We start from the raw sequence: 27,486 nt of genomic DNA, 5'->3' as shown, positions 1-27,486 counted from the left end.
GCAATGAAACAAGATCATCAGACTCTCTTGACAAGGCAGCAGGGAACCTGCTGGTTCTCTTCTGACCTGGACAGGTTCATTTCTGGATTCTGTCATTTTGGGAAGGGAAGAACATTTTTTTACACCCTCCTCCTCCAGAAGTGGGAAGAAAGGAAAGCAGAGAAAATGGAAAATGTCTGATAGAGTGGTTTTGATGTTACTGCAGAATTCCTCCTAAAGCATCTGAAGCAAGAATATGGAAACATTGTCAATGTAAATTATTTTCTTAAAACCTTGGTGAAGATACATATTTTATAATGACACCCCAAATTACCAGGCAACTAATGAATCAAATCAAGCAGTTCTAGCTCTCTTTTGGGAAAGGAAAAAAATGTTCTTTAGAGATCCATAACTCTGTCCCTCCTAACCAAATGGCCATGTGCCTTGTGTTTATAATGGAATATCATATTTATTGGACTTGAAAAAAATAAAAAGATACCCATTCTCCTAATGCCTGCTGTACACGTCTTGATAATTTACTTTCTATATCCACAGCCTTGAAAAACTAGTTGTTTTTTTTTTTTGAAAGAATGATCAGAGCACATATGGTCAAATGGTCATTTATCTCGTTTTTTTCAGCATACTAAAGTCAAATATGAAGCCAGAAACTGAAAGGTATCCTGTTCCTAAAACACCATGGCAGCAGGATGGTTACTTCTCACTTAGTGACACATTCTGCCTTTCATTGTCTAGAGAGAATTACTTTTGTTTCAAACCACAACTCCTGAGTCTCCTTGGACATGTTCTCAAACCTGTCTCTTTGCCCTTCCAGAAAAGAAAACTCTACCAGCACCTTTTTCTAAGAAAAGACCTCTCACTATATATCTATTTAGTTTATTAGACTATTCACCCCTAGGTTAGCATGTATTTTGCATGTCCAATCAATAGAATACTTTGGCTTCTTCCTATACAAATAGAACATTGTTAGCTTCAAAAAGGGGCAGTTAGAAGAGCTAGGAATGAAAGTCTTGATGAATTGTGACCACTGAAGAAAAATTACATTAGAACCTATTCAGACAAATGAATACAGTTGCCCATCAACATAGATCATTAGGATCGTGGGATTTTAGAGAGGAAAGGTTCTTTAGAGTCCACCTAGTCCAATCCTTTCAATTAAAAGATTTGAGATCCTGAGAGGGAATTAACTAGCTATGGTCACACAGATAGTATGATGGCAGAATCTGATTTCCAGGACTTTGTAAATACCTTGCCTATCTATATACTTACTCCACCTGCTATTACTCTGGAGATTCTTTTCAACTAACACACACACACACACACACACACACACACACACCCCACACAGACACACATACCTCCCCTCACTTATTTTACCATTCAAATTGGATAATTTCCATTTCTTCTCCTGTATCTATGCTTTGGTATATATCATATCCCTGTTGGATAACAACTCAGATTCCTATCTATTGATACAATCAATATCCATCTTCACCTTTGAGACCCAAGTATCACTTCTTCCAAGATATTCCCTGATCATTCTCCTCCCTCACTCCCAAAAAAACATTAAACAGAAATCATCCCTTCCTTCCAGAATCTATTAGGTGATTTTGTTTGACCCCTCCTATCTCAGTAATTTTATAACTTGTGACAAAATGATTTGCATTTGGATATTAAATGCCTGTTAGACTGGGGTTCTTAGGGTATGGTAATTATGCTTAAGAAAAATCTTGTACATAAAAAGCACCTTGTGAATATTTGCTAAATTGAAATGGTGGTAGTTTTCATGTTTAGAGAATGGATTTGATCCACAAAAGTAGGAGAGTTATTCAAAGCCAAGGCAATGGAATAAGTTAAGTGATCAGGTCCCTTATAGCCTTCTTACGCCATCTATCGGAAGCCCCTTCCAAAACCAGCATTGTCTTCACTGGTAGAATGAATGCAAGCTCCTTGAGGGAAGGGATTGTTACTCATTTTGTCCTACTAGGTGCTCAATAAATGATTACTGGTTAGAATAATTTAGTCAGTTTTCCTATGGATTGGATTCTGATGGTAATTCCAAATGGGTATGGTTCTTTTCTTCTATGTTCCTTCCTTATTTCTACATTAATAAGATAAAGAAGTTCTTTTCTCATAGCCTAAGTGTTGTTTTGCCAATTTTAGGATAAAGAACAAAACCTCTCAGCCTTCTCTGCTCAACTTAACACGTTCAGAAATGGAAAGGCAAAGTTGTTCAACCTTCCTTCCCCTCACAGTCCATCTTGTGACATTTTGTATTGCTGAGCCAGTCCCTCTTGAAATCTTCCAGATCAAGCATAAAACCCCACAAAAACCCAAAACAAAACAAAACAAACAAACAAACAAAAAAAGACAGCATAGGAGAAAATCAAAGAAAAGAATGGTAATAAGTAGGGAAAACTTGCAACATAGAGGAACCCTTAGCATTTAAATGGTAACTCTGATTATTCTTTAGGAAATAATTGTCTCAAGAGAGAAGGAACAGCAAGATAGAGCACTGAAGAGAGTATTAGGTTAGGAATCAGAAAGATTCATCTTGAGTTCAAATCCAGACTCAGACACTTACAGGCTCTATGACCCCTGGTCAAGTCTCTTAATCCTATTTGTCTCAGTTTCACATCTGTAAAAAGAGCTAGTGAAGGCAATAGCAAATCACTCCAGGATCTTTGCCAAGAAAACCTTGAATGAGGTTATGAAGAGTTGGGCATAATTGAACAACAAAAAGCAGCCTCCGTTTTCTCCTTATTACCCCAGCTATCATTGTATTTCTAAGTCTAGTACTTCTGAAGTAGCAAATGCTTCTGTCAGAGAAGCACCCCTTTAACCTTGTGTTCTAAGTTACAGTAATGGCTTGTTTATCTCTTGGCCATCATCCAATGGTGGGAGAGCATCAAGCAATCCCATCAGTTGAAGTCTACAAGGGGAATAAAGACCAAATATATGTGTACTGATAACCACAAGGATTTGGGGACTTTCTTTCTTTTTTATTTATTTCTTTTTCATTAAGAATGATTTCACTAAGAATCAGTATTCACAGCAGAAAAGGAATTTTTTTTTTATATAGTGTAGGTCTGACTTGTGAGAACTTCCCCATATCCCACATTAATGTAGAAAGAATTTTATGATCTTTTTCTATGATTTTTTTTCAGTCTTAAAAGAGATGCTTTATTTTCCAGCTCTTGTTTCTCCTCCCACAGCAAAACAAGGCTAATTTAATGGCTCAGATTGAATAGTTTAGATGAACCTTGTTAAATAAAGCATCATTTACCTCATATGTAGCAGTTAGGGTTTTGGTAGTAGAAAACAGTAAAATATCAGATCATGCTGTATCTGATACCATATTTCTGAAAAATGCCATAATATCAGAGATGGAAGAAGACTTAGAGATCTTCCAATTCTATCACTATACAGGTGAGGACATTAAGATTGGAGAAAGAGAATTAACTTATCCCAGGTCATCCAGTCCTGCAGCCACCAAGGGGCAGAACCAAACCCTAAACCCAGGTCTCCAGGCTCCTAAACTCAGTGCTACTTCTACTCACAATCTCACACCACCTCTCGACTTTACTAGCATTATTTCTTAAACCTGGAATTCCACAATTTCTTCTTCCAGGAGGAACACAGGGATGATGATGGTAGATTTCTTTTTCTTGAGTGATGCTAATTCCTGAGTTATTTATAGAATCACAGATTTAAAGGTGGATGAGCCCTCAGGGCTCATTTAGTCCAGTCCCTTCATTTTACAGATGAGGAAACTAGGCTCTAGAGAAGTAAGAGGATTAGCTCAAGATTGTGTATCTAGTAAATAGTACAGCTGGGATTCAAACCCACATTCTTGGGATCTAAATCCAAAGATCTTTCTACTATACCACAATGTCTTTTCCAAGCAATTTTAGAATGTAATGTTAAGGTGGAAAGAAAGGTGTGTGTGTGTGTGTGTGTGTGTGTGTGTGTGTGTGTGTGTGTGTGTTTGTTCAACATTTATTAAATTCATCTTTTGATGCCTCATTAAGGTTTGGCGATAACACTAGTTTCAACCCTGCCAGCTTGAAAAGTTTTGAATCTGGGGCAAGAGACAGACTATATCTGCCATTTGAGGACCAGTTTGGTCAGTGCAGAGATAGAGAGAGACAGACTGCTGAGTAGTGAATTTCACACTGATATAGTCAACAATTTTTATTGGTGAAAAAAAAACTCATTCGAACACCATTAAGGAACCCTGAAGGGCTGAAATGTGTTGTGGCATCTTATTTGTGCTTCTTTGTACTCTTTCATTTTGTCAAAGCAACAGCAGTATTTTTATTCTAAGATGAAAGTGGGGTGGCTAGGTGGCACAGTGGATAGAGCACCGGCCCTGGAGTCAGGAGTACCTGAGTTCAAATCCGGTCCCAGACATTCAATAATTACCTAGCTGTGTGGCCTTGGGCAAGCCACTTATCCCTATTTGCCTTGCAAAAACCTAAAAAAAAAAATAAAGACTAATAAAAGAGGAAAGTGATTTTTCCCCACTTCAAATTTTTTCGAGTCCTTTGTTACAGCTTTTTCTGCACTTATCCCAAACTCTATACTACCATAGTCTAAGCTTTATTAAGAGTAAGGTCTATATTATGTATTATGTATGTGTGTATATATATATATATATATGTATATATACACACACACACACACACACGTACAGTAGGTACCTGAGGAATACTTGGTACAGTAATGTTAAGTGAAGTTTTTTTTTTTTTTTGGCTAGCAGTAGCATCAAGAAATGTTAAATTTAGAGCCATAAAAGGAACCAGAGAAACCCAAATTTAATTTTCAAGTTATTATTCTTTCTGGAAATTCTCATGTCAAGTTAAGATGCTCCAGCACCCACATCACCATCTTCTAAGATCATTCATTTTTATATTTTCTTGAGTTAACAGAAGAGAGTGGCTGGGAAATCCAGGAGTCCTGTATTCTTTGTGTCAATGAAACAACTTAGTATCTAGAGAACTAGATTTTTCACTAGGCATCATTAGAAAATAAGGATTTTTCTAGGATGCTGGGTGTTAAACTGCTAATGGTAACAGTTTCTAAAAACTTTGGTAAAAACCTGAAACTACCTCCCTGTTTCATGCTTTCCCCTGTACTTTACCACATATAAGAGAAAATAACTTGATTTAGAGTCACTGGGGAAAAAAAAAACAAACTAAAATTGAACTCCCTTTCTAACATTCCAGACCTGTTTTGTGTAGAGAGGACAGTTTGTTCACTTTTCTAGAGTGGTCTCTTGCCCTCCTTTGCATGCTGTTTCTGTATTATAGTTATTTCTGTTCCCTTCCCTCCTCCCAGCATTACTGTGCAATTCTGAATCTTCATTGCCTGGAAGGAACCAAGGCAATGGAAGGACATAATTCTTGCCCTGGTCTAATTGCTCCAGCTAGACTATCTATGTGCCTTTCTTCAGGGATGCCCCAGAGCACACTATTGACTAGAAAAGGACACTGTGGCTCTTAGGAAAGGGCTTACCTGAGAATGCTCCAGAGGGAAGCATGGGATCTGTCCAGGGCCTGAAGGACTAGGTGGTGAGACCGCCAGCCAGTTGTCCCCTGATGTGGCCAGAGGGGAGAAAGCAGCTGCAGTCCACTCAAGATAAGGCCTGGGAGGAACCATCATAGTTCTTTTGAAAGTATGCCACAAGAGTCATATCCTTTCCCCAAAAGTTTTTAGGGCATTTCAGGCTCATAGACTAATGGATTTTTAGACTCTGTAGGAAATAATCAGTTTTTATGTCCTTCCTTGAGGCACTGAACATTTAAAAAAAAAACCACCACATTTATGAGTAAACTCAAAGAATTATTGGCTCCCTCCAACCCCTCACCCCCTCAGTTCTAGATTTAGAAATAGAAGTAATTAAATGGCAGAACAAGCCTTCTTTGGAAGCAAGAAGTAGTTAGGAACCATATGGACCTCAATCTTAAAAATCTACCCAACCATTTTATATTTGGGCCAATATTGTTCTTTTCCATTTTCCCTCAAAATATTCATCCTGAAAGCTTAAATTCATCAAACCACAGAGTGAATGACTGTCTAGCCACACAGACTTTTTTCATGACATATGATTACAGTTGACATGGTTTTGCCTGGAACAAGTAAAGCCTATAACTGGAATCACTGTAGAAAGCTTCACATTGGCATTATAGCAGTCAGGTGAGACCTGTACACATTTGTGGCAATGATGCTGGGCATATGATGATTAGTCACAATACTAACTCAAGGGACAGTGTTGAAATGTTCAAAAACAAATCAGACAGGTTCTAAGAGGAAGTCCAAGGACAATTAGCACAACCTGAGAAAAACAGAAAAGTGGAAACAATGAGTCCCTGGTTTTCCTTTTTGACATTATTTGCTCAATATAAACCAAAGTAAAGAAGCATAGCAAGGTTGAGACATATATATATATATATATATATATATATATATATATGTATGTATATATATATGATTTAAGACACCACCTGACACAATTAGCTACACAATTATTTGGGTTCTCTATTCTTCTATCATTTCTTCACTGTATTTGGTCTGAGCTATTGGGAGATGGTTTAGAAGTAGAAAATAAATCTAGGCAAAGGAAGAAAGCTAGAATGAGCAGATGTATAAAAGGTAAAACAGATGTGTTCTTTCCCCACAAAGCAAGGCAATAAGATGTTGAAATGGTGCAACAATGCTTACTGACAGCTGGTGGGCAAAGAGAGATTGAGAAGTTGATCTGGTATATGAGGGCTTGCAGAATTAATACTGTAATGTCACCCTTCCCCTCTTCAAATGAGATAGGCATCTTTTGTTCCCTTTTTATAAATCACACATACAAAGATATTTTTTCTCTTGTCTCTTCTTGCTACTGAATATAAATAAAGGTGAGCAACAATCACAAGGGAAAAAAGTCATGAAACCACTTTCTTACAATAAAGAAAACTATATTGGCAAAATTAAGATCAAATTGGAAAAAAAGATTTTTTTTTTAAAATCTGAACTCTATGTGGGGTGTGATAATTTAAGCTAATACCCAAAGGGAATTTTTCTTTAAGTTTTAAAAGTCTAATGAAGTCCAAAGTGACATTTTCTTAGAGCTACTGGAATTGTTTCTGATAACAGATTAAGTACTTGATTTTTAGCACTCTTTGGAAATGAGGAGAAGGCAAGTGAACCTCAATGGAAAACAAAATACAGTTCTTCGTTATTCAAATGAGCAGGTTGCTACCAGAAGGTACTAGAGAGCGCTGCTATCCATACCCATGTGAATTCATATACTCTCCCCACATCACTCCTACCTACCTTCTGAATAAACCATGAGATACGTCAATTTTAGCTTTTTTGAGGGTTTTTTTGGCATAAAATCAAAGACATTATATCTTATCTAAACTTTATATTTTATCAGCATCTCTCACACAGTGGTCCATTTAGAATTGGTCCTTTAGTAAATATAAATGCTTGTTGAATAAATAGAATCCCAAAGATCTCTCAGCTCAGATTCTGTAGAAATCAATCAACCAACAAATAGTTATTAAGCTCCCACTATGTGACAAGCATTGGAGAGACAAAAAAAGAGACAAAATAGTCTTTACCCTCAAGGAGCTTACATTCTTTCAAGACTAATGCTTCTATTAAGAAGCATTTGTGAAGTCAGTGCTAACCCTTCTCCATTCTCTCAGATCTCTTCTTGTACACAACATTCAAGGGTTGCCACTTGACACCTTAAGATTTATATATAATTACTTTTTATTACTTTTCATGCAGATATCCCAACATTCAGCACATAACTCCATGGGGCACATCCCAGAAAAGCTAGAGCATTTGAAATGAGGTCCCCCAAATTAATACTAATTGGCTGAATTGCCTGCTCTCATGAAGACTCACCCTAGGAGTGATCATAAGCTTAGAGATTCAGAGCTGGAAGGGATCTCAGATGGTATTAAGGCCAATCTCCTCATTTTACAGAAGTGGAGCTAAAGCCCAGAATGGTTAACAACTCACACACGGTTACATATATAGCTGTCTTTTGCCTCCAAATTCAGTGCTATTCTGCTTTGAAGAGGAAGATAAAGTTTATTTTTTTTGCCACTTAAAAATATAGTTTTTATGTTGTTAAGACTCATAGGTAATACCTGGATTTTCTTTCTTAGATTCAGTAATTGTTAGGATTCAAAAAGTTCTCTAACTCTGAAGTCAGAGGAACAGAGTTCAAATTTTGTGTGACTTTGGGTCTCTGTTCCCTCATTTGTAAAAGGAGGAGAGGTTGGACTGGATGACCTCTGAATTTCTTTTTCTAAATCTCTGACCCTATGATCCTAAACTGTTTATTATGACAAGTTTCCAACTGATTGCATAACTAGTAAAACTTGCAGGCAAAATTAGAGACTTTTAAGTCTAGGGTAGACCCAGGGTCTTATCACAAGCATTGTTTTAATGGTTGACAATCAATAGTTGTCAAACCTTTTGGTCTCAGGATCTCCTTATACACTAAAAAAAATTATTGAAGATATAGTCTCTCTGCCCCAAGTTCTATGGAATGTCCTAACTAAAGGCCAGATCTTTACTAAGCTAGCAATTAATTTTCTGAATCATTGTTTTTTGTTTTTACAAAGTAAGTTTCTTTTGTTAGCATGTCCAATCAATATCCAGTGACCACTAGAGTTTGGAAGGGTTTCAAGTTGCTTGAGTGAACATTGTTATTACTTTTCTTCAACAGATCCAGGCCAAATAAAGTGAAAATATTCAACTGGCAATGGAAACTACTTAATAAAATAAACCAACAAAAGGAAATCTAGGAACTGTTGGGATATTGAGTTCTGGCCCATTAGGCTTCACAGATAGATGCTCCCACTTCCCCAGGGCGCCAGAGCATAGTAGACTCCATGGACATTCACATACTCACCAGGCATCACTCCTTTGATATCATTCTCAGGATTCATGCGGTTTTTTTGTGTGAAGTGCAGGATCAACTTCTTTGCTGGCTCAAATTGCTGTGTGGCCATTAGCCACCGGAGGGACTCTGGGAAAATACTTCAAAGATACAAAGTCTGTTAGCAAAATTTTTCAAGTTCCTATGGTGCTCAAAATAAAAGGGTATGATTAAGTTTTCAGACTGTGAGCTTCTTGGACAGTAAGAGTGTCTTATTCTGTGTTTGGTATTGCACCTGAGGTGGGGTTGTGCTTTAGATAAATTTCTTGTGATTTTTTTTCCTCAATAGATGAGAAGATGTTGGACACCAAAGTATTTATCATTTTTCCTTTGGGAAAAATAATAATTAAGGTAGTGGTAAGAATTAGGAAGAATATAGCAAATAACCATCTATATTTTGCCAAACTGTGGACATAACCCATCTCAGAGGCTATCTGCTGATGAGTGACCAGTGAGCCTCTGACAAGTGATCCTAAAGCTCAAAAACCTCCAAGAACAAGGAAATCACCACCTCCTGAGGGCCATTCCATTTTTGGAGAGCTCTATTTATTAAGAATTATCTCTCTATGAGATTAATACCTATTAATCTTACTTCTGAATTGGCAGGTCAAGCACAACAAATACAGTTCCTCTTTCTTCTGACCATCCTTCAAATACTTGAAAGCAGTTTTTGCTTTCCTGTTAATCTTTTCTTCTTTACCATAGATGTTACCAGATGTTTCAACCGATCCTCCATTGATATGGCTTCCAACCCCTTTATTCCCCCTCCTCATCTCCCCCACCCTCAGCTTGCCAAAGAATTTCCTAAAATTGTCCAACTAGAGCTGAATGCAGCACTCCAAGTATGGTCTCAGCAGGGCTGAATATAACCGAATTATCATTTCCATTACTCCTGTAACTATACTTCAATTAAGATAAGCACCAATTAGACTAACTTTTTTGGTTCCTCATTACATTATTGATATATGCAGTTTGTAATAAATCTACTAACATATTTCTTTATTGCTTCTGTTATTGAAGTTGATTTTTGGTCCAGGTGTGAGACTTTACATTTATTTTTTTTAAATTTCACATCTAGCTTATCTCTCCAAATATGTAAGTATGTATGGAATATATACATATATCTTTATGAACACACATACACATCCCTTATTCATGGTAAAGATTCCCAGGAATCTTTAAGTCTGGGTTCTAGTTTTAGCTTTGTATAATCTAGGGTACTGTTTTCTCTTTGAGAAAATTAGGAGAGAAGTTTTAGACATGAAGATTTTTGAACTCCATTCATGTTATTTGTGTTTGAACAATCTATGATCCTAGGACTTAGAAATCTTAGAATTTCAGACCTACCTAGTCTTGCCCTGTGCCCAATAATCCATGAAGGAAGGAAGAAAAAGAGCAAACATTTTATTATGCTCTAGGCAGTATGCTAAGTACACACTTTTCACTGATCCACACAACAGCCTTGGAGGTAGGTATGATGATCTCCATCTAAAGCTGAAGAAACTGAGATAGACTGAGGTTAACTAACTTGCCCAGAGACACATAGCTAGGAAGTGTCTGAGTCTGGATTTGAACTCAGGCCTTCCTATCTCCAGGTGCAATGAACTCATTGAATAACCTAGCTTCATGAATCCTTTCTAAAAAAAAAACCAACTCCCTTTTATCAGTGGCAGGAAATTTATTACCTAACTCCATTTCTGAACAATTTTTAAGAGACTTGCTCTTAATATCAAGCTGTAGTTTCTATTCAGTGGTCTTATTTCTGTTTTATGTAGTCAAATAGAATTGTCTAATGTCTCTTCCCGGCAATAGGCATTCAAATATCTGAAGATAGCTATTCTGCCTTGGTAAATCCTCACTAGTCTAAATATTCCCCTTTACTTTCAAAAATGCTCAATGGCATGGTTTCATGTTCTCTCATTGTTCAGATGTCTCCTTTAGAGATACTCTGGATGTATGATCAGTGAGAAGACTGCTTTTCCTATTCTTAGATACCACTGAGCTCATTTGCCTGTACATCTTTGAACTTGATTATTCTTCTCCAGATCTTCCTTCAAGATTACTTTAACTCTGAAAATTAGTCTCTGTCAGTACCCATACTCCTGTGGCCCCTTTCTTCAGACTTGAAAGGATGGAGGATGGAATCTTTCCATATAGCCCAGTTAAAGAAGTAATCTAGGGAAGCCATCTCATCATTTCCTAACTGAATCCACTCCTCTGTACTCACCCTGCTGGGTATATATAACCTTTCAGTTTCTTTCTATGCATAGTTTTTCTCTATCAGATTGGGAGCTTCTTGAGGGCAGAGACTTGTCTTTTGTCTTTCTTTGTATCCTAAGGCTTAGCACAATGTACACTGTGCTACACAATAACATTTAATACTATTAATAACAGTACATATTAGACACTTAATAAAGAAATGGTAAATGATTCCAATAGCTTTGCCAGGAAAACCCACAATGGGATCACAGTTATTGGACAACAATAACAAAAATGACATAATGTTGACTCTGGATAAACTTGCAGTTTGCCAAAACCCCTTTGATGTCTTTTTCATAGGAATTAACATCAAGTAATAACTTCCTAATTTTAAATTTGTAAAATTGATTTCGAAAACAAAATTAATTTTTTACCTTTATCCCTATTAAAATTCATCTTAGGGGCGGCTAGGTGGGGCAATGGATAGAGCACTGGCCCTGGAGTCAGGAGTACCATAGAGCACCAGCCCTGGAGTCAGGAGTACCTGAGTTCAAATCTGGCCTCAGACACTTAATAATTACCTAGCTATGTGGCCTTAGGCAAGTCACTTAACCCCACTGCCTTGCAAACTCCTAAAAAAAAAAAATTCATCTTATATCACCTGTTCCTTAAGCTGGTTGAGATTCTTTGGAATCCCGATTCTGTCATTCAGCATGTGAAATATCTTTGACAGTTAGTTTCATGTCATATGAAAATTTGAAAAACATGCAGTCTGTGTCTCCATCCAAGTCATGATAAAAATATAGGCCAGAGTGAGGCTAAGGACAGAACCTTGTGACTCACCATGGACCCTGTCCTCTAGGTCAACATACAGTAACCAATTCTTTAGGTTCTCCATTTCTCCATCTTGCTATGTATTGGCTATCATAACACACTGTCAAATACTTGCTGAAACTCAGATATATTGCACCTATAGCATTTTCTTGATGGGTGGATTGAATAGTAAGTAACATAAGATAGAATCTAGTCCAACTCTCTTTTTAGAAGAAAACTGGATGAAGAAATTAAATGACTTGGCTAGAATCACATGGCTAGCATGAATATGATGTGGGATTTGGACCCAAGTCTTCTTAGAGTGTACTGACCTTTATACTATGCTTTTTCTTGGCAGTGAGGAAGGGAGAGGGGGAAAGAAATTTGGACTAAATGATCTCTCAAACTCAAAGATTTTACATGTCATTGAATCACAGAATTTCAACATTCAGCATCAATTTCAACGCCAAGTCTTGTCTTGTGCCCAAAGCCTGAATTCTCTTAAAGATATTCCCAACAAACAGGGGTCTTTAAATTCTAACAGATTTCTTTTTTCCCCCTTGCCCTAAAAAGTAACTTCACTGCGGACTTCTAATTTAGCACTTTATTTTTTCTCAGTTACATGTAAAAACAATCTTAACATCTATTTTTAAAACTTTGAGTTCCACCTCCACATCCGCAGGAGCGGTGAGGACGAGCGGAGAGTGGCTGGATCCCGAGCGGGCCGGGGCTGGGATCGGGGGCCAGGCCGGGCATGGAGCGCGGGGCCGGGGGGCTCGGCGGCGGCCCGGAGCGGCCTTTTCTAGCCAGAGCTTGGAGGAGAACGGCCCGGGTGCCCCTTATGGCTGGGCTTGGACCACAATGGTTTCCTGTCCAGCTCTCCTAACAGCCAACTCTGCTGCCTCTTCTGCTGCCCACCCTGTCCTGGCCAAATCGCAGCCAAATTGGCCTTCCTGCGTCCAGAGCCTACCTATTCCCTTGTGGCAGAGCCTGAGCCGGGTTCCAGTGGAGGGGGTTCCACCCCAGGGCAGGGCTCTGGGGGGACCCTGGGATGCTGGAAATTGCATCTGACGGAGAGAGCCGACTTCCAGTATTCACAGTGATCTAGACACGACTGAAGTCTTCTTTACCAAGAGCAGTCGGGGGGAACCGCATTTCCTGTATGTATGTCCGCTGTGTGCCAGGAGCCAGGTTCACAGTTCTATTCTCCCATGGCAATGCAGTGGACCTGGGTCAGATGAGCAGCTTTTACATTGGCCTGGGCACCCGCATCAACTGCAACATCTTCTCTTATGACTACTCAGGCTATGGGGTGAGCTTAGGAAAACCCTCTGAGAAGAATCTCTATGTTGACATTGATGCTGCTTGGCAGGCCCTTCGGACCAGGTATGGCATCAGCCCAGAGACCATCATCTTGTATGGGCAGAGCATTGGAACCGTGCCCACCGTGGACCCGGCCTCACGTTACGAGTGTGCTGCTGTGGTGCTGCATTCTCCCCTCACCTCAGGCATGAGGGTCGCCTTCCCTGACACCAAGAAGACCTATTGCTTTGACGCCTTCCCCAACACTGAGAAGGTCTCCAAGATCACATCTCCTGTGCTGATAATCCATGGCACTGAGGATGAGGTGAGTGACTTCTCCCATGGACTAGCACTGTATGAGCGCTGCCCAAAAGCTGTGGAGCCACTTTGGGTGGAGGGTGCTGGGCACAACGACATCGAGCTCTATAGCCAATACTTGGAGCGCCTTCGAAAGTTCATCTTACAGGAGCTGACAAACCAGCGCAACTGAGGCCCTCAGTGAGCCCCTCGGGGCACTATGGGTGCCACCAGGCAGACAGGCCCAGAGAACCCACTGGGAGCTTGGAACCACTGCTGAGGAGTGAGAACTCAACAGGGTCAGCCCACTGGAGGATTGGGAAGTGGGGAGGATGCCCCACCCCTGGGCTTGCCTCTCTGGATCTGGTGCCCATGGCCTCTTCTGACATCCACTCCCCTTCCAGGAGAGGGAAGGGACAGAATGACCCCCATCTTTCTCCCCAAAATGTCTGCAGTGATGACCCCAAACTGCTGCTAACACTGGGGCTGCCTCCACCACCTGGGAGGGGCTGAGCAATCCAAACCCCCTCTTCTCCTGCTTCCCTTCCCTCTACCAGGACAATAGCAATAATACATCTGCCAAGTGTGGTAGGGGAGGACCTCAGTGGACCTCATTCTTCCCAATATCCCTCCCCCCAAATTCCAAATTTCTGGGAAGGCAGTGACTGCATGAGAAACACCTGCCGTCCCTCTCCCTGCCAATCAGGGAGGGATATTCCTACCACACCCCAAGCCTCAAGGTGGCTCCCTCCCAGCAGGGCCCTTTATGATTTCAGACACCCAGACTCCCCTTACCCACTTTCCCCAACATGTACAGATATACAGATAGACGGAAATATATCTGCATTAATTTTGGAAGCAAAAACAAAGAAATTAAAGATTTAAAATTAAAAAAAAACTTTTGAGTTCCAAATTCTCTCCTTTCCTCCCTCTCTACCCCTCACTGAGAAGGCAAGCAATTTGAAATAGGCTATACACATGAATTCAAGCAAAGCATTTCCATAATAGTCATGTTGGGAAAGAAAACAGATTAAAAAAGAGAAAAATAAAGAAAATTTTTTTGAAAAGCATGTTTCAACTTATATTCAGATCCCATCTGCTCTTTCTCTGAAGATGGATAGCATTTTTATTATTACCTGAGAATAGCTACGTCATTCATATCTGTCTTAAAATATTTCTGTTACTTTGTACATAGCATATTTCACTTTGCATCAGTTCATATAAGTCTTTCTATATTTTTCTGAGAACATTCTGCTCATCATTTCCCATAGCAGAATAATATTCCATCACTACTATATAGCACAACTTGTTCAGCCATTCCCCAACTGACTGATATCTCCTCAATTTCTAACTCCCTGCTACAAGAAAAGAAATGCTATAAATTTTTGTTTTTTCTCTTTTGGGATATAGACTTAGTGACATTTCTAAGTCATGGGGTCTAGGTCATAGTCCTTTGGATACAGTTCCAAACTACTCTACAGAATGACTGAATTAGTTCATAACTACATCAATAGTGCATGTTTCTCATTTTCCTTACATTTTTCTGTCTCTAACAGATTTCTAAAGTGTGGCTGAATAACACATAGTTTCTTGGGGAAGTTGAGAGGTTAAGTGACTTTCCTAGGGACATATGTCATTCAAAACTTGAATAATCTGACTATGACAGTTGGAATTGTTCTGTTACTTCATGTTGTGGTTCATCCTTCTTTTGAAGAAGACCAGTGAGATTATGGGATTACATCTTGACTTGCACACGAATTGAGTGTAAGGTAGGTAGAGCTATACAAAGTCCTCAGTCTTTCTCTCTTCCAGAGTCATTTAAGTCTGGAGGCATATACTATCAGAGGCTTTATTCACAGAATGATTCCTTCAAGAAGTGAGCTGTAGGGGCCCATGTTGGGTCTGATACTAGTTTTATGTCTATTGTCAAGTCCCTTTATCTCTCTGAGCCTCAATTTCCTCAACTGTAAAATAGAAGTAATGCTAACCACACTTCTATAGCCTGCTTCATTGAATGCCTTCTGTGGGGAAAACAATTTATTAGTTTATTTATTAGTTATAAGAGCCTGATCAAGTCACTTAATCTCTTTGTGAAGCAGCTTCCTCATAATGCAAAATGGGGGGGATGGGTTTTGGTGGTCTTCTAACTGCAGAATCTAAAATTCTATGACTAGCTTCTCTGGCAAGTAGATGGAAGTGACTAAACAAAGAGTGAAAATCTAGGAAAAGGGATGGGCTATCACCATTTCTAAAATCAATTAGAAGGCTTCTTTCCAAAAAAAAAAAAATCTGTTGTGTACATATAGTGCTGGACAATTCTGATTCCTGATACAAAGAAATGAGAGAAAGAGAGAGAGAGAGAGAGAGAGAGACAGAGACAGAGACAAAGCAGTCACTTGGGAAGTGTCATATTTTCTCAGCCTGGCACAGGGTGAAGCTTTATTCCTTCCCTCCCCCTTACAGATTCTCTTGACATGCCAACATTCTCTTGTTAAAATTCCACTAGCCAAATGGAATGCTAGATTCTCGAGTTGCCAAGCTCTGGAAAAGAACAGTAGTTCATAGTTGGGCAGTTTTGTATTGAAGGCTATAGTTGCTAATGGTTAATCTCGTTTATACCCATACTCAAGTTGAGTTCTATTCTTAGTAAGAAGAAAGGTTCAAGAGACAGGGACAGGACTTTAAATTGGGACACCTGTGTCTGCATTCAACAAGAGGAGAGAGCACTGGTCACAGAAGTAGGAAAATCAAGGTTCAAATGCAAGCTGAGTTGTTTACTACCAGTGTGAACTTTGATTCTGGGCTTCAGAATGTTGCCAATTGTTGGAAATAAAGATGTCTATTTTTGCTTTAGATCCTTTGACACAAATAAGATATGTAAAAAAAAAAGCCTTGCTAAATAAAGTGCTATATAAATAAAAAATATTATCATCCAAAAATTTTACTGTATACAGTGCTAAATGACTGTGCTCCAGCCCCCTCTTTTAGTAAATAACAAAGTATGACTTTCTTTTCTCATCTAAGAATCCTGACTAAAACAATGAGTTTAGCACTAGCTTCTGAATAGTAGAAAAAGTAAGAAAAGTGTAATTGAATACTCTCTGGTACGAGTCATGCATGAGCAAATTTCTTCTCCTTCTACAAGTAGTCCCTGAAGAACTGCAGAGATTGGAGAAGGTTTTAAGAAATCTTCATTTGGTTGAAACTTTGGCAGATATGAATACAAAAAAGACTGGAACACTTTGGAAGAAATAGAAGAGCAGTAAAGTTGAGATAAGAATTTCTAAGATAATCAGAAGAAAATGCTTATCTGCATTGCTAGAGTTCCCTCACACTTGGAATCCCATACAACATTGAAATCATAGGACCTGTCCAAAATAAAAAAATGTTTTGTGTACACACACACACACACACACACACACACACACACACACAGAGTCAGCCTTCTTCTATCTTCAAGATTAACATACCACTCACCTCACATACTGTATGGTGGAGCCTTCTCTTTGTGGACTTCAATGTGGCTTCATGGTATTTTTTGCAGCTGGTAATTATCTCTTTGTATTACTACCCTCTGTGGTATTTTAACCTCTGATATAACTGGAAGCAATCAGAGAATTGCTGGCCTTAAAGTAATCTCAGGATGCTTGAGATTGTGATGCTATGCCACAGGGCCACATTATACAGCCTTAATGAAATCTCTTCTGATAGGTTCATAATGTAATACAGTAGGTAAATTAAAAAGCAGGCCTGAAGTCTTAGAACATGAAAAGAATCAGGCTACACAAAGGAGGAAAGGATTCAAATCCTTCTTTTATGATAGCTTTTTAAATAGTTAAAAACAGTCCCTTTAGAGGGAGGAGGGAAACGAGATCTAGACTTGTGATTTCATTGATATATAGAGTTCCCAGGGAGGACACTGTACCAAAACAGATCAACAATCACTAACTTAAAGTCTCATATAGTTTCTTGGGGAAACTGAGAGTCTAAGTGACCTTCCTATGGAAAACACAGCCATATGTGCCAGTCAGACTTTGAACCCAGGGGATGAAAAGGGGAGTAATAGCCTAAAGAGGCTGGAAAGAATTTAAGTTTTGAGTACAACACCTCCCAAATCATCTTCTTTCCTTTTTTTAGTCTCAGGTCACAGAATACTATATATCATTTGTGGGTTTAACTCCAGTCTTGTTCTGTTATAGTTTGACTAAATAACATTAGATGTCCCTTCCAAATCTGAGGTTTTGTGATTCTGGCTGCTTTATAAAGTATAAACTGACTATGTCAGTTGGAATTGTTTTGCTTCTTGATGTTGTTCACCCTCCTTTTGAAGAAGACCAGTGACATCATGGGGTGATACCTTGACTTGTGCATTAATTGAATTTAAGTGAGGCAGAGCTACACAAAAGTCCTCAGTCTTGCTCTCTCAGAGTCATTAAAGTCCAGATTCAAGACAAAATTCAACTGAAAATGTTCTAAGCTATAGAGAATGAACTTGGCATCTTCCTTGTCTCACCAGGCTCTAAATGCACCATAACAACCTTTAGTTGCCTTCATGGCTACTGGAACAAATTGTTTTTATCTGCCAATTCTGCTGAGGAAGTCTCCACATGATTAGTGTGGATACCCCTTGATTACCCACATGAGTTGGTTTTACCAGAGTGTTGTTGCTGTACATGCAACAGCTTATTGGAGTCACAGGTGAAAGTTGGGTTAGAGGTGGGCACTAAAGCTCAATGAAAGGTCATTGGAAAAGTCTCACACTAGAAGTGCTGGTCCTCCCTAAATAGTCCATACTTAATATCCAGGACATAGTAAGGGCTTAATAAGTGTTTCTGGACTAATTCCAGTCATCATCTATTACAAACTCTAAGTCACTTTCTCTTAGGGTTTCTGTAGTTTATATGTCACTATTTTCCCATTATTGGTCAGAATTAGATTCAGAGAGCGTTATTGTTTCTTCTAACTTTAAAGAGATGAAATTCATCATCAAATCAATTATTAATCAAATGTTCTGCTTCCGGCAGATATCTAGGTGGTTGAAAACTTCCATCATTAGTATATTTGGTCCCTGACAGTTTTGAGATCTTTATCAATGAAATCATCCATAACCTTCATCTACCCTAAAACTTTAATGACATCACTTATTTTTTCTATTTATTCAAATTCTCTCTATTGTGCATCCATTCTCTAGGTTATAGATTTTCATATGGCTGTTTCTTTGATTATAAAGGCCATTTTGCTTTCTCCAACTCTCAGCATTTTTGCTTATGAAGAAGACATAATCTTCCATTCCATATTCCTATCACCACCACATCTCTATGATACCCAGGGGTAGTATTTTCCTCTATCCCTTATGTTGTAAATCTCAAGTTGTCCTATTCTCTTGAAGGAACTGATGAAGTTTAATGTTATGAGTAAAAATAAAATGAATACTCTCCTTCCACTTGGTATGTTGAACTGTCTTTAGCCTTCATGGTACCCAGGGCATTGTACAATATTTTGTTGTTGTTCGGATGTGTCTAACCTGACAATTCCATTTGGGGTTTTCTAGGTAGAGGAACTGGAATAGCTTGCCAGTTCCTTCTTCAATTCATTTTACAGATGAGGAAACTGAGGCAAACAGGGTTAAGATGTTTGCCCAGAGTCACAAAGCTAGTTTCTGAGGTCAAATTTAACATAGTAGGTGCTTTGTAAATTATTGTTGATTGATTGACTCTGTAGTCAATCTATAATTAACTGGGGTTGAGTCAAATAAGAGTAACGGTATTACAATATTGGAGTGAAGGATATTTACTCTCTCTCTATCTTTAAGTAGCAGGGAGAGCTGCGATTACAATAGAGCAGCAGAATATACAATCCAGATTTTATGTCGGGTAAAATGCAGAAAAAGAAAAAAATGTATCTAATAGTCAAATTGTAGGAATCAGCCTAATAAAATTAAATTCATCTTGACAAAGACAGCATTTTATCAAACAACATAGTTAATGATGAAATAGCTAGGTTGTAACAGTAGTTAGAGTGCTGGGGGGGGTAGAGTCCAAAGGACTGATTTTCCTTAGTTCAGATCTTGTCTCAATCTTTTACTAGCTATGTGATCCTGAGCAAGTCACCTTCCCCTGTTTATTTCAGTTTCCTCATCTGTAAAATGAGCTAGAGCAGAAAATAGCAAACTCCTCCTGGATCTTTGCCAAGAAGATCCCTAACAGGGGAGGGGTCACTAAGAGTCAGACATGACTGTGTGACAACACAACCTAATGACAGGTTACTTAATCTGTTCTTTCCTTTCTTCTTGGCCTGAGGCAATGCTGGGCTATCTAGGTCATACAAGACATCCACCCAGTTGTTTATTGCTGGGGGTTGCCAGAAAGGTCAGCCCTTGTTAAAGCTTCCATATAACTGTGTGCCACTACAGTCTGATGGAAGTGCCATTGTGATTTATTATTTTTTGTTTGTTGAGCATTTCTAATAAGTTGTATGACTAGCTATTTCTTTACTAGATTGAAGACATCCAGGAAGATACCATGTGGAATGCTATAATAGGCTTTGAACAAATTATGTGCTAAATGATTATTCATTAATAATTCCAGATTAAACCTACACATACCTATATTCCTTCAGTGCAGGGGTTCTTAACCTGGGGGGTCTGTGAACTTGGTAAAATTTGTTTTGGATAATTTTATTTCTATATAATTGGTTATGTTGGTAATTCTAAGTATTTTATGCACATTTTTCTGAGAAGGATCCACAGGCTTCATCAGAGGGGTTCATAGCACAATAAGGGTAAAGAACCCCTACTGTAGTGGAACATATATACTTTAATTTGGAGTATTGTGGTTGGTAGGGCCCTGTGTTTTGATATTACTGTCTAGAGCACTGAGAAGTTAAGGGTCTTATCCAGGGTCACAAAGCCAGAATATGTCAAGGGTGGGGGGGTCTTGAATACAAGTAGTCTTGACTTTGAGGTCAGCTCTCTAATCCACTATGCTAAGCTGCCCCCATCATATATGTTGTTCCTCAGTCCTGCTTGATTTTTCATGAGCCCATTTGAAGTTTTCCTAGCAAAGATACAGAAGTGGTCTTTCATTTCCTTCTCCAGTTCATTTTACAGATGAGGCAAAAAAAAGGTTAAATGACTTGCTCAGGGGAACCAGTAAGTATCTGAGGCCAGATTTGAACTTATAAGGATAAGTCTTCCTGATTCCAAGCCCAGTGCTCCATCCACTTTGCCACCTTTCTGTCCCATACCTCACTTATCTAGAGGTCACTTATTTTTGGGTTTCAATTACTTAGAATAAAGTCAAAGTAACAAAGACAAAACAAAATGCTGCTAGCTCTCTATTTCACTCATGAAAAATCCCCTCAGGTTTTCACTCAATGCCTATTTGCTCCAATTTTTAACACAATTCTAATAAACAAGTATAATATAGTGGGGAAAATTCCAGATTGGAAGTCTGTGGATTTAGTTCTACAACTTAGTGAGCAGAACGATGTATATAGAAGGTATGAAGTAGACTGATGGGCAAGTCTCTTGAAACCTTGTCAAGTCTCATTTTTCTTGTCTACAAAGCATAGACAATATTATGGTCCTGGAACAGAAGTAGTCAAATGAGAGTATGCTCTAAGTGATATGTAAATGTGAGCCACTCTTAAGGTTGGTTCTTTGATTTTCTAGCTCACAGTAGAAGTAAAATTTTAGAAAAGGATTAGGGTAACTATGACAGGCATCATACTGAAGGACTAAGTAAGGAGACTGAAAAATGGTAGAACACCAGGCTACAACAATCCACAACAAACAACAAAGGCAAAGAAATCTGGGGCTATTTTGTCCACTTTACATATTTTGATAACCTTTGATAGCAACACTTCAGTAAGGAACAATAAGGATTCTCCATAATGAAGAGAGTAGTAGTAGTAGTAGTAGTAGTAGTAGTAGTAATCAATAAAAGTTCAATTGTTCAATAGAATATAATTACTGAACAGGAAGGGACCCTAGATGTAATTTAAGCCAACTCTAATTTTACAGATGAAGCTCAGAGAAAGTAGTTGACCTACTCAAGGTCACACAGTTGTTTTTCAGTTGTCTGACTCTTAAATTTCCTTATTTGGGGTTTTCTTGACAAAAAAATTGGAGTGGTTTGCCATTTCCTTCTCCAGCTTATTTTCCAGATGAAGAAACTGGGGCAAACAGGGTGAAGTGACTTACTGAAGATAACACTGCTATAGTAGGTGTCTTAGGCCAGATTTGAACTCAGGAAGATGAGTTTTCCTGGCTTTATAGTGGCAATCTGGGACTACCATCAAACAACTCACTCTTAGCTATTGCCCTCCCCACCCCCCAGACCCCCAACACAATAAACCAGTTTGATATAGGCATACTCTATGTAATGATTACTGTCCTAATCAACATAATTAGAACTAGATATATAGATTTATATAGGGAGGGAGGGTCCAAGACCTGTGATTTCATTGGTATAAAGATTTTTGGTGAAGAAGCCTCCTTCTATCATTGCAATTCCAGAACTGTTCTGCCACTTAATAGTCATAGAGAGTTGTCTGGGAGACCTGAGAGAGGTTAGCAATCTGCCTAGGGTCACATAGCCAACATTTGTTACAGATGACTTGAACCTAAGTCTTCTGATTATGAGGCATGTTTGTTCTCTATTAGACTATGCTGCCTCTCAAAGTGTGTCTGAGGCGGCTAGGTGGCGCAGTGGATAGAGCACCAGCCCTGGAGTCAGGAGGACCTGAGTTCAAATCTAACCTCAGACACTAAATAATTACCTAGCTGTGTGGCCTTGGGCAAGCCACTTAACCCCATTGCCTTGCAAAAAAAAAACCCCTAAAAAATAAAACCCCAAAGTGTGTGTGTATTTTCTTTTTGTCTTTGTTTTCCCTAGTACTTTATGTGTATTGTACTGTTTAGTTGTTTCAGTTGTATTTGACTCTCTGTGACTCCATTTGGGAGTGTCCTTCACAGAGATATTGAAATGGTTTTTATTTGCTTCTCCAGCTCATTTTACAGATGAAGAAACTGAGAGAAACTGGGTGATTTACTCAGGGTCACACAGCTAGCTAATAAGTGTCTGAGGCTGTATTTGAACTCAGGACTTCCTGACTCAGGGTCTAGTACTCACTATCCACTTCTCCACCTAGTTGCCTATCTAAAAGCAGTAGCTACTTGATAAGTCTTATATTAGAATTGGAATGGACTCATTTGATGCACAAATATACCCACTCCCAATAAGAAAACCCTACCTAACAAATGAGAAACCTTACTGTGATATTAATTCATCCTTCTGATACAATATCACTATAAAGTCTTTTAGGTAGATAGGTAGAAAAGTGGATAGGGAATTGGGCCTAGTGTCAAAAAGATCAGCATTCAAATGTCTCAGACACTTTCTAGCTGTGTGATCTTGGGCAAGTCACTTAGCCTGGATTGCCTCAGTTTCCTCACTTATAAAATAGAGTAAATGGCTAACCACCCTAGTACCTTTGCTAAGAAAACCCCAACCAGAGTCAAGGAGAATCAGGTACAAGTGAAACAGCTAAACAACAATGTAATTTAATCCTTTGTTAATTCTATGGAGCTAATGTACCACTTCTTGCTATTATTGCTTCTCTACAGAACTAATTGATGCTAGGGAGGGCAACCAAAACTGTGCTATTTTTATCCCTAGCTCCAACTCAAAACCCAACCCTAAATTTAAGAATTGGGGAAGTATATAACATATTTTGGGTTTTAATCTTTAAAGAGATAAGGTTCAGTTATCTGGAAACTTATTTGTGTGGGACACACATTCCCACAAGATACCTACAATTGAGGTATGAATATATTTCAATTTGGTGACTGTTTCTGCCTTTTACCCTGTTTCTCTTCACTAGCATCTTTCCTCCTGTTAAAAATGATAAATGAAGTTCCTAATTAAAAAAAGAAAGTTTAAATTAAAAAAAAGTTAAAAAGATGAATAGAAATATCAGTCTAAGTCAAGCTAGTGTTGATGGAGGTTAAATGTAGCATGCTGGTCAGGGCCTGCACAACAAGGAGAAGCTTTTCAGACTGAGCCCATTTTCCATTTTAATAGCCACATTGAGATGTTTCTGACATATGGACCTATCTAATTCCTCATATTTTATTTTCTATCATTTTGTCTAAATCTCAACGACATTTGCAATATAGTCTCCAGATCTGCAGGATATAATAATCTTTAAATGCCACTGAAACCTGGATGTCCTCTGATGGAATACTTTCATTATCCTAGGATACTAGGAACCTTTCATAGAGCTAGCAAGTTAATAACATTTCCTCAAGTCATTCAGATAAACGTAGTGCAAACATGTCCTTAATCATTCTGGGAATGACAGCTCTTCTCTCTCTGTCTTTTTCCCTCACTTTTTTTCCTTTCCCTCTCCCTCACTCACCTTTTCTTTCTCTGTCTCTCTTTCATTTAAAACTTGTTCTGATACACTCACTGTCTCACTGATTAAGTTTACAAAAGAAGCAAATTTATCCTTTTTTTTGACTAGGTCTATGGAGGGAGATCATTTGGGTAATAAACATTATTTTGGCTAAAACATTTTACAAACCTTATGCAAACTTCACCATATACAATTTTGTGTAAATCAAATTCTATTTTAGGGATATGAGGGGAAATTAATACCCTATTAAAGTCCTACTCCAATGTCTTGTCATGCATTATAATGAACCTGGGTTCTCAATGGCTCTCCTGGAAGATAATAAGCTTGGGCACAACACATTTCCCCATGTACAAGACTCACACTTTTCTGAAAAATTTGGGAGTCTAAAAAGTGGGAGTGTCTTATACAGTGGTTGTAGATTTTTTACTTGCATTTCCTGCGTTTTTGAGCTTGTCTTTATACTCATTGTTTCACACATTACTGGTATATTAGGTTACATTTTGCCATGTTCTACCCAGAAATGGTTCAGAAAAGATTTTTGTACAGTGCTGAATTCAAGGTCAATGTGATCCAGTTTGCATATGCCATGGCAGAAGAAGGCCATGAGAGGCAAGTCAGCCAAATGGCTTGATAGAGAGAGGGAATTGAAGCTGTGAACTGAAAAGCAAAGGACCTTTGGGAATTCCTGTATCAACAAAGATGGTTCAGCATGAAGCAAGAAGAATTGCTGGTGAAAAAGAAGTGACTGATTTCAGAGGAGGAACAACTAGTGCTTCAGGTTTGTGAAATGGAATGGACCAAGCATACACCCATGCACCAGACTTGTCCAGGGTCTTGTGGTCAACCAGAGACCAGAGCACAGGCAAGAGAGTGTCACAGTCTCACCTAAGACAATGATTCATCATCAAACACAGATGAAGATGAGCTAATGGATGGCAGTTTTGACAGTGATGAGTTGTATGAATTTCAATTGAGTTTTATGCAATGCATTTTTTTTTCAAATTTCAGGCCCCCAAATTAAGGTGTGCCTTATGTATAGGATAGTCTTATGCATGGGGAAATATGATAGTTGTTACCAAAATGAAAAGGCTTTGAATATGTATCTGGCAATGGATAGAGTTTATGTTTGTTATTGGAGGACCAGACTCAGTTCAAAGGCTCATTGTCAGGATGCTAGTCATCAAGTTATAATTTTTTCTAGACAAACTCATGAAAACTCATGAAATACTGCCTACTTAGTTATTGAGAACATCAATTCAATTCAATTTATCTTAAGTTCCTACTATCAATAAGGCTCTATGTTTAGGAACTGGGAGTACAGAACCAACTTCACCCTTCAAAGCCCTTATAGCTTAAAAGGGAAAAACATACATACAAATAATTGAGGATGAGAGAGAGAGAGAGAGAGAGAGACAGACAGACAGACAGACAGACAGGGAGAGAGAGAGAGAACGAACAAGAACAGATATGCCTTGACTTTGCCTGAGAGTTGGAACTAGGCAATGAGTTGTCATAGCACTATGACTGGGATTCATTGTTTTGCGTTTCCCTTCTTAGACAGAGAAACAAAAAGAGGAGTAACAGAAAGAGACAGAGACAGAAAGAAAGGAGAAAGGGAAAGAAAGGAGCAAGGGGTGGGAGAGACAGAGAGAAAGATGTTAAGTGTGTAGAACTCTGCCATTTCCAGAATGACTTAAGGAAATATTTACATGAGGTCCCCTTGAATAATGAGGAAATGTTATTAACTTACTAACTTAATGAAAACTTTATGGAGGAGGTGACATCTGAATTGGGTCTCCTTCAATAGATGGAGATTGGATGAGAATCTCTTTTGGGCCTAAGGGATAGCATAGCAGAGGCAGGACAGAATAGGAAAGGAAGAAAGGAATAGGAATGATTTGGTTTTGTTGGAATAGAGTCTGTCAAAAGGGAAAAAAAAAACTCTAGATAGTATTTTGGAGTCAGATTGTGGAAGGCCAAGAATGACAGGATCAGTTATTTATATTGGATAAGCAACAAGATACTGCTGAAAGTTTCTGAACAATATGGTGATAGAAGCAGAGCTTTATATTAGGAACATTATATTATCCACAGTGTGATAAATGGATTGGACATGTGATTAGATTACAGGCAGAAAAACTAGTTAGGAAAATATTTACAGTAGTTAAGAGAAGTGGAAATGTCTGCTATAGTGGCAGTTGAGAAAAGGGAATGAATTTTAAAGATATTTCAGAGACAGAATTGATAGGATTTGACAGAATTGACAGGATATTGGGTGTATCACATTCTTGTCTTCTTGATATGTGTGACACAGGAGAGAAAATAGAAGATAACCTGGTGGTTTCTAGCCTTGTAAATAGAAGTTGGGGACAGGCGAAAGTTTTGTAAGGAAAGAAAAATGAGTTTTGCCCATGTTGAGTTTGAAGAATTAACGGAATATTGAGGTGAAGGTGATGATGCTTTGTACTTTATTCTGGAAGAAGACCATGACATATATGTGAATTGGATTTGAGTGAGAGGGTTCTGTGCTAAGTCACCAGCCTCACTTTCTCTTCCAGAATCATCTGGGTCCAGTGGTCAGATCAGGATGACTGGAGATGGCTTGCTAAGTTTCAGCAAATGTGTTTAAGAGGTCTGGAAGAGGTCAAATAAATAAATCTTTTAAGTATGCAAGTTGTGTGACCTTGGGCAAGTCACTTCATCTTGTTTGCCTCAGTTTCCTCCTTTATAAAATGAGCTGGATCAGGAAATGGTAAATCTCTCCAGTATGCCAAAAAATCTCCATATTGGGTCATTGAAGAATCAGACATGACTGAAAATGACTGAACAATAATGATGATGGCAATGATGACAACAAATGATGATGGCAGCAGCAGCAACAATAATAGCCCCAAGTACTGGAACTACAAATAGAAAAGTGACTCTTCTCTCAAGGAATAGATATTCTAATGAGAGGATACAACCTATATCAGAGACTGAATGGAACAAGATGAATTGAGTCCAATGAGTGGTAGAGGGATTTGCCCTCACTCAAATTCATCAAGCAAAGTCTGGATAGCCTCTTGTCTGGAATGTTTTAGAAAGATACCTGTTCAGGTATGGCCAGATTAGATGAACTCTGGGGCCATTTAAAAAAAAGTGTGACTGGAGATGAGATCATCAAAGCTGAGCACCAAGAATAGGTAGATATCCATGTTTAAGAGCCTGCAATTTTTGTGGATGGGGTGGGGGATGGGACAAGGATACCTATAAGGACAAGACTAGCATCCTTTGAAATGCTGAAGTAAAGTGAAGAAGGGGAACTTAAAGCAATGAATATCAGTCCTGGTTCTGTGACACCTCAGGGGCGCTGTTTCCAATTATCTCAAGCAATGCCAAGGAAGTCTCAAAACCAAATTAATTTTAAGCAGAGACTGGAACTGAATGGATATCAGTTGGGTTGACATTCTGACTTGCTGTTTCAGTTTATTCAGTTCAGATTGTTCTACCAGTTTCCACCCCCTCCT

The 27,486-nt window shown here is 38.6% G+C and overlaps 1 protein-coding gene and 1 pseudogene across 2 annotated transcripts in view; one reads left to right on the top strand and one right to left on the bottom strand.

Moving 5' to 3' along the window:
* The window catches only part of SLC22A23 (solute carrier family 22 member 23), a 263,993-nt gene that overhangs the window by 36,051 nt on the left and 200,456 nt on the right, over positions 1 to 27,486 (bottom strand). Inside the window, exons 5-6 of one of the 2 annotated variants that reach the window (XM_074208810.1) lie at positions 8,924 to 9,051; positions 5 to 5,644 (exon numbers count right to left, since the gene is read on the bottom strand). In XM_074208810.1, the coding sequence (XP_074064911.1) occupies positions 5,511 to 5,644; positions 8,924 to 9,051 (262 nt within the window). In that variant the 3' untranslated portion in view covers positions 5 to 5,510. Of the gene's footprint in view, positions 1 to 4; positions 5,645 to 8,923; positions 9,052 to 27,486 lie in introns of those variants that run through there. The other variant, XM_074208809.1, reaches the window with a different exon arrangement.
* Positions 12,769 to 14,568, top strand: LOC141496858 (alpha/beta hydrolase domain-containing protein 17A pseudogene; annotated as a pseudogene).

Source organism: Macrotis lagotis, chromosome X (assembly GCF_037893015.1).
Source record: "Macrotis lagotis isolate mMagLag1 chromosome X, bilby.v1.9.chrom.fasta, whole genome shotgun sequence".
NCBI lineage: Eukaryota > Metazoa > Chordata > Mammalia > Peramelemorphia > Peramelidae > Macrotis > Macrotis lagotis.
The sequence above is the reverse complement of the archived record's forward strand: the minus strand, read 5'-3'. Positions and strand labels throughout refer to the sequence as shown.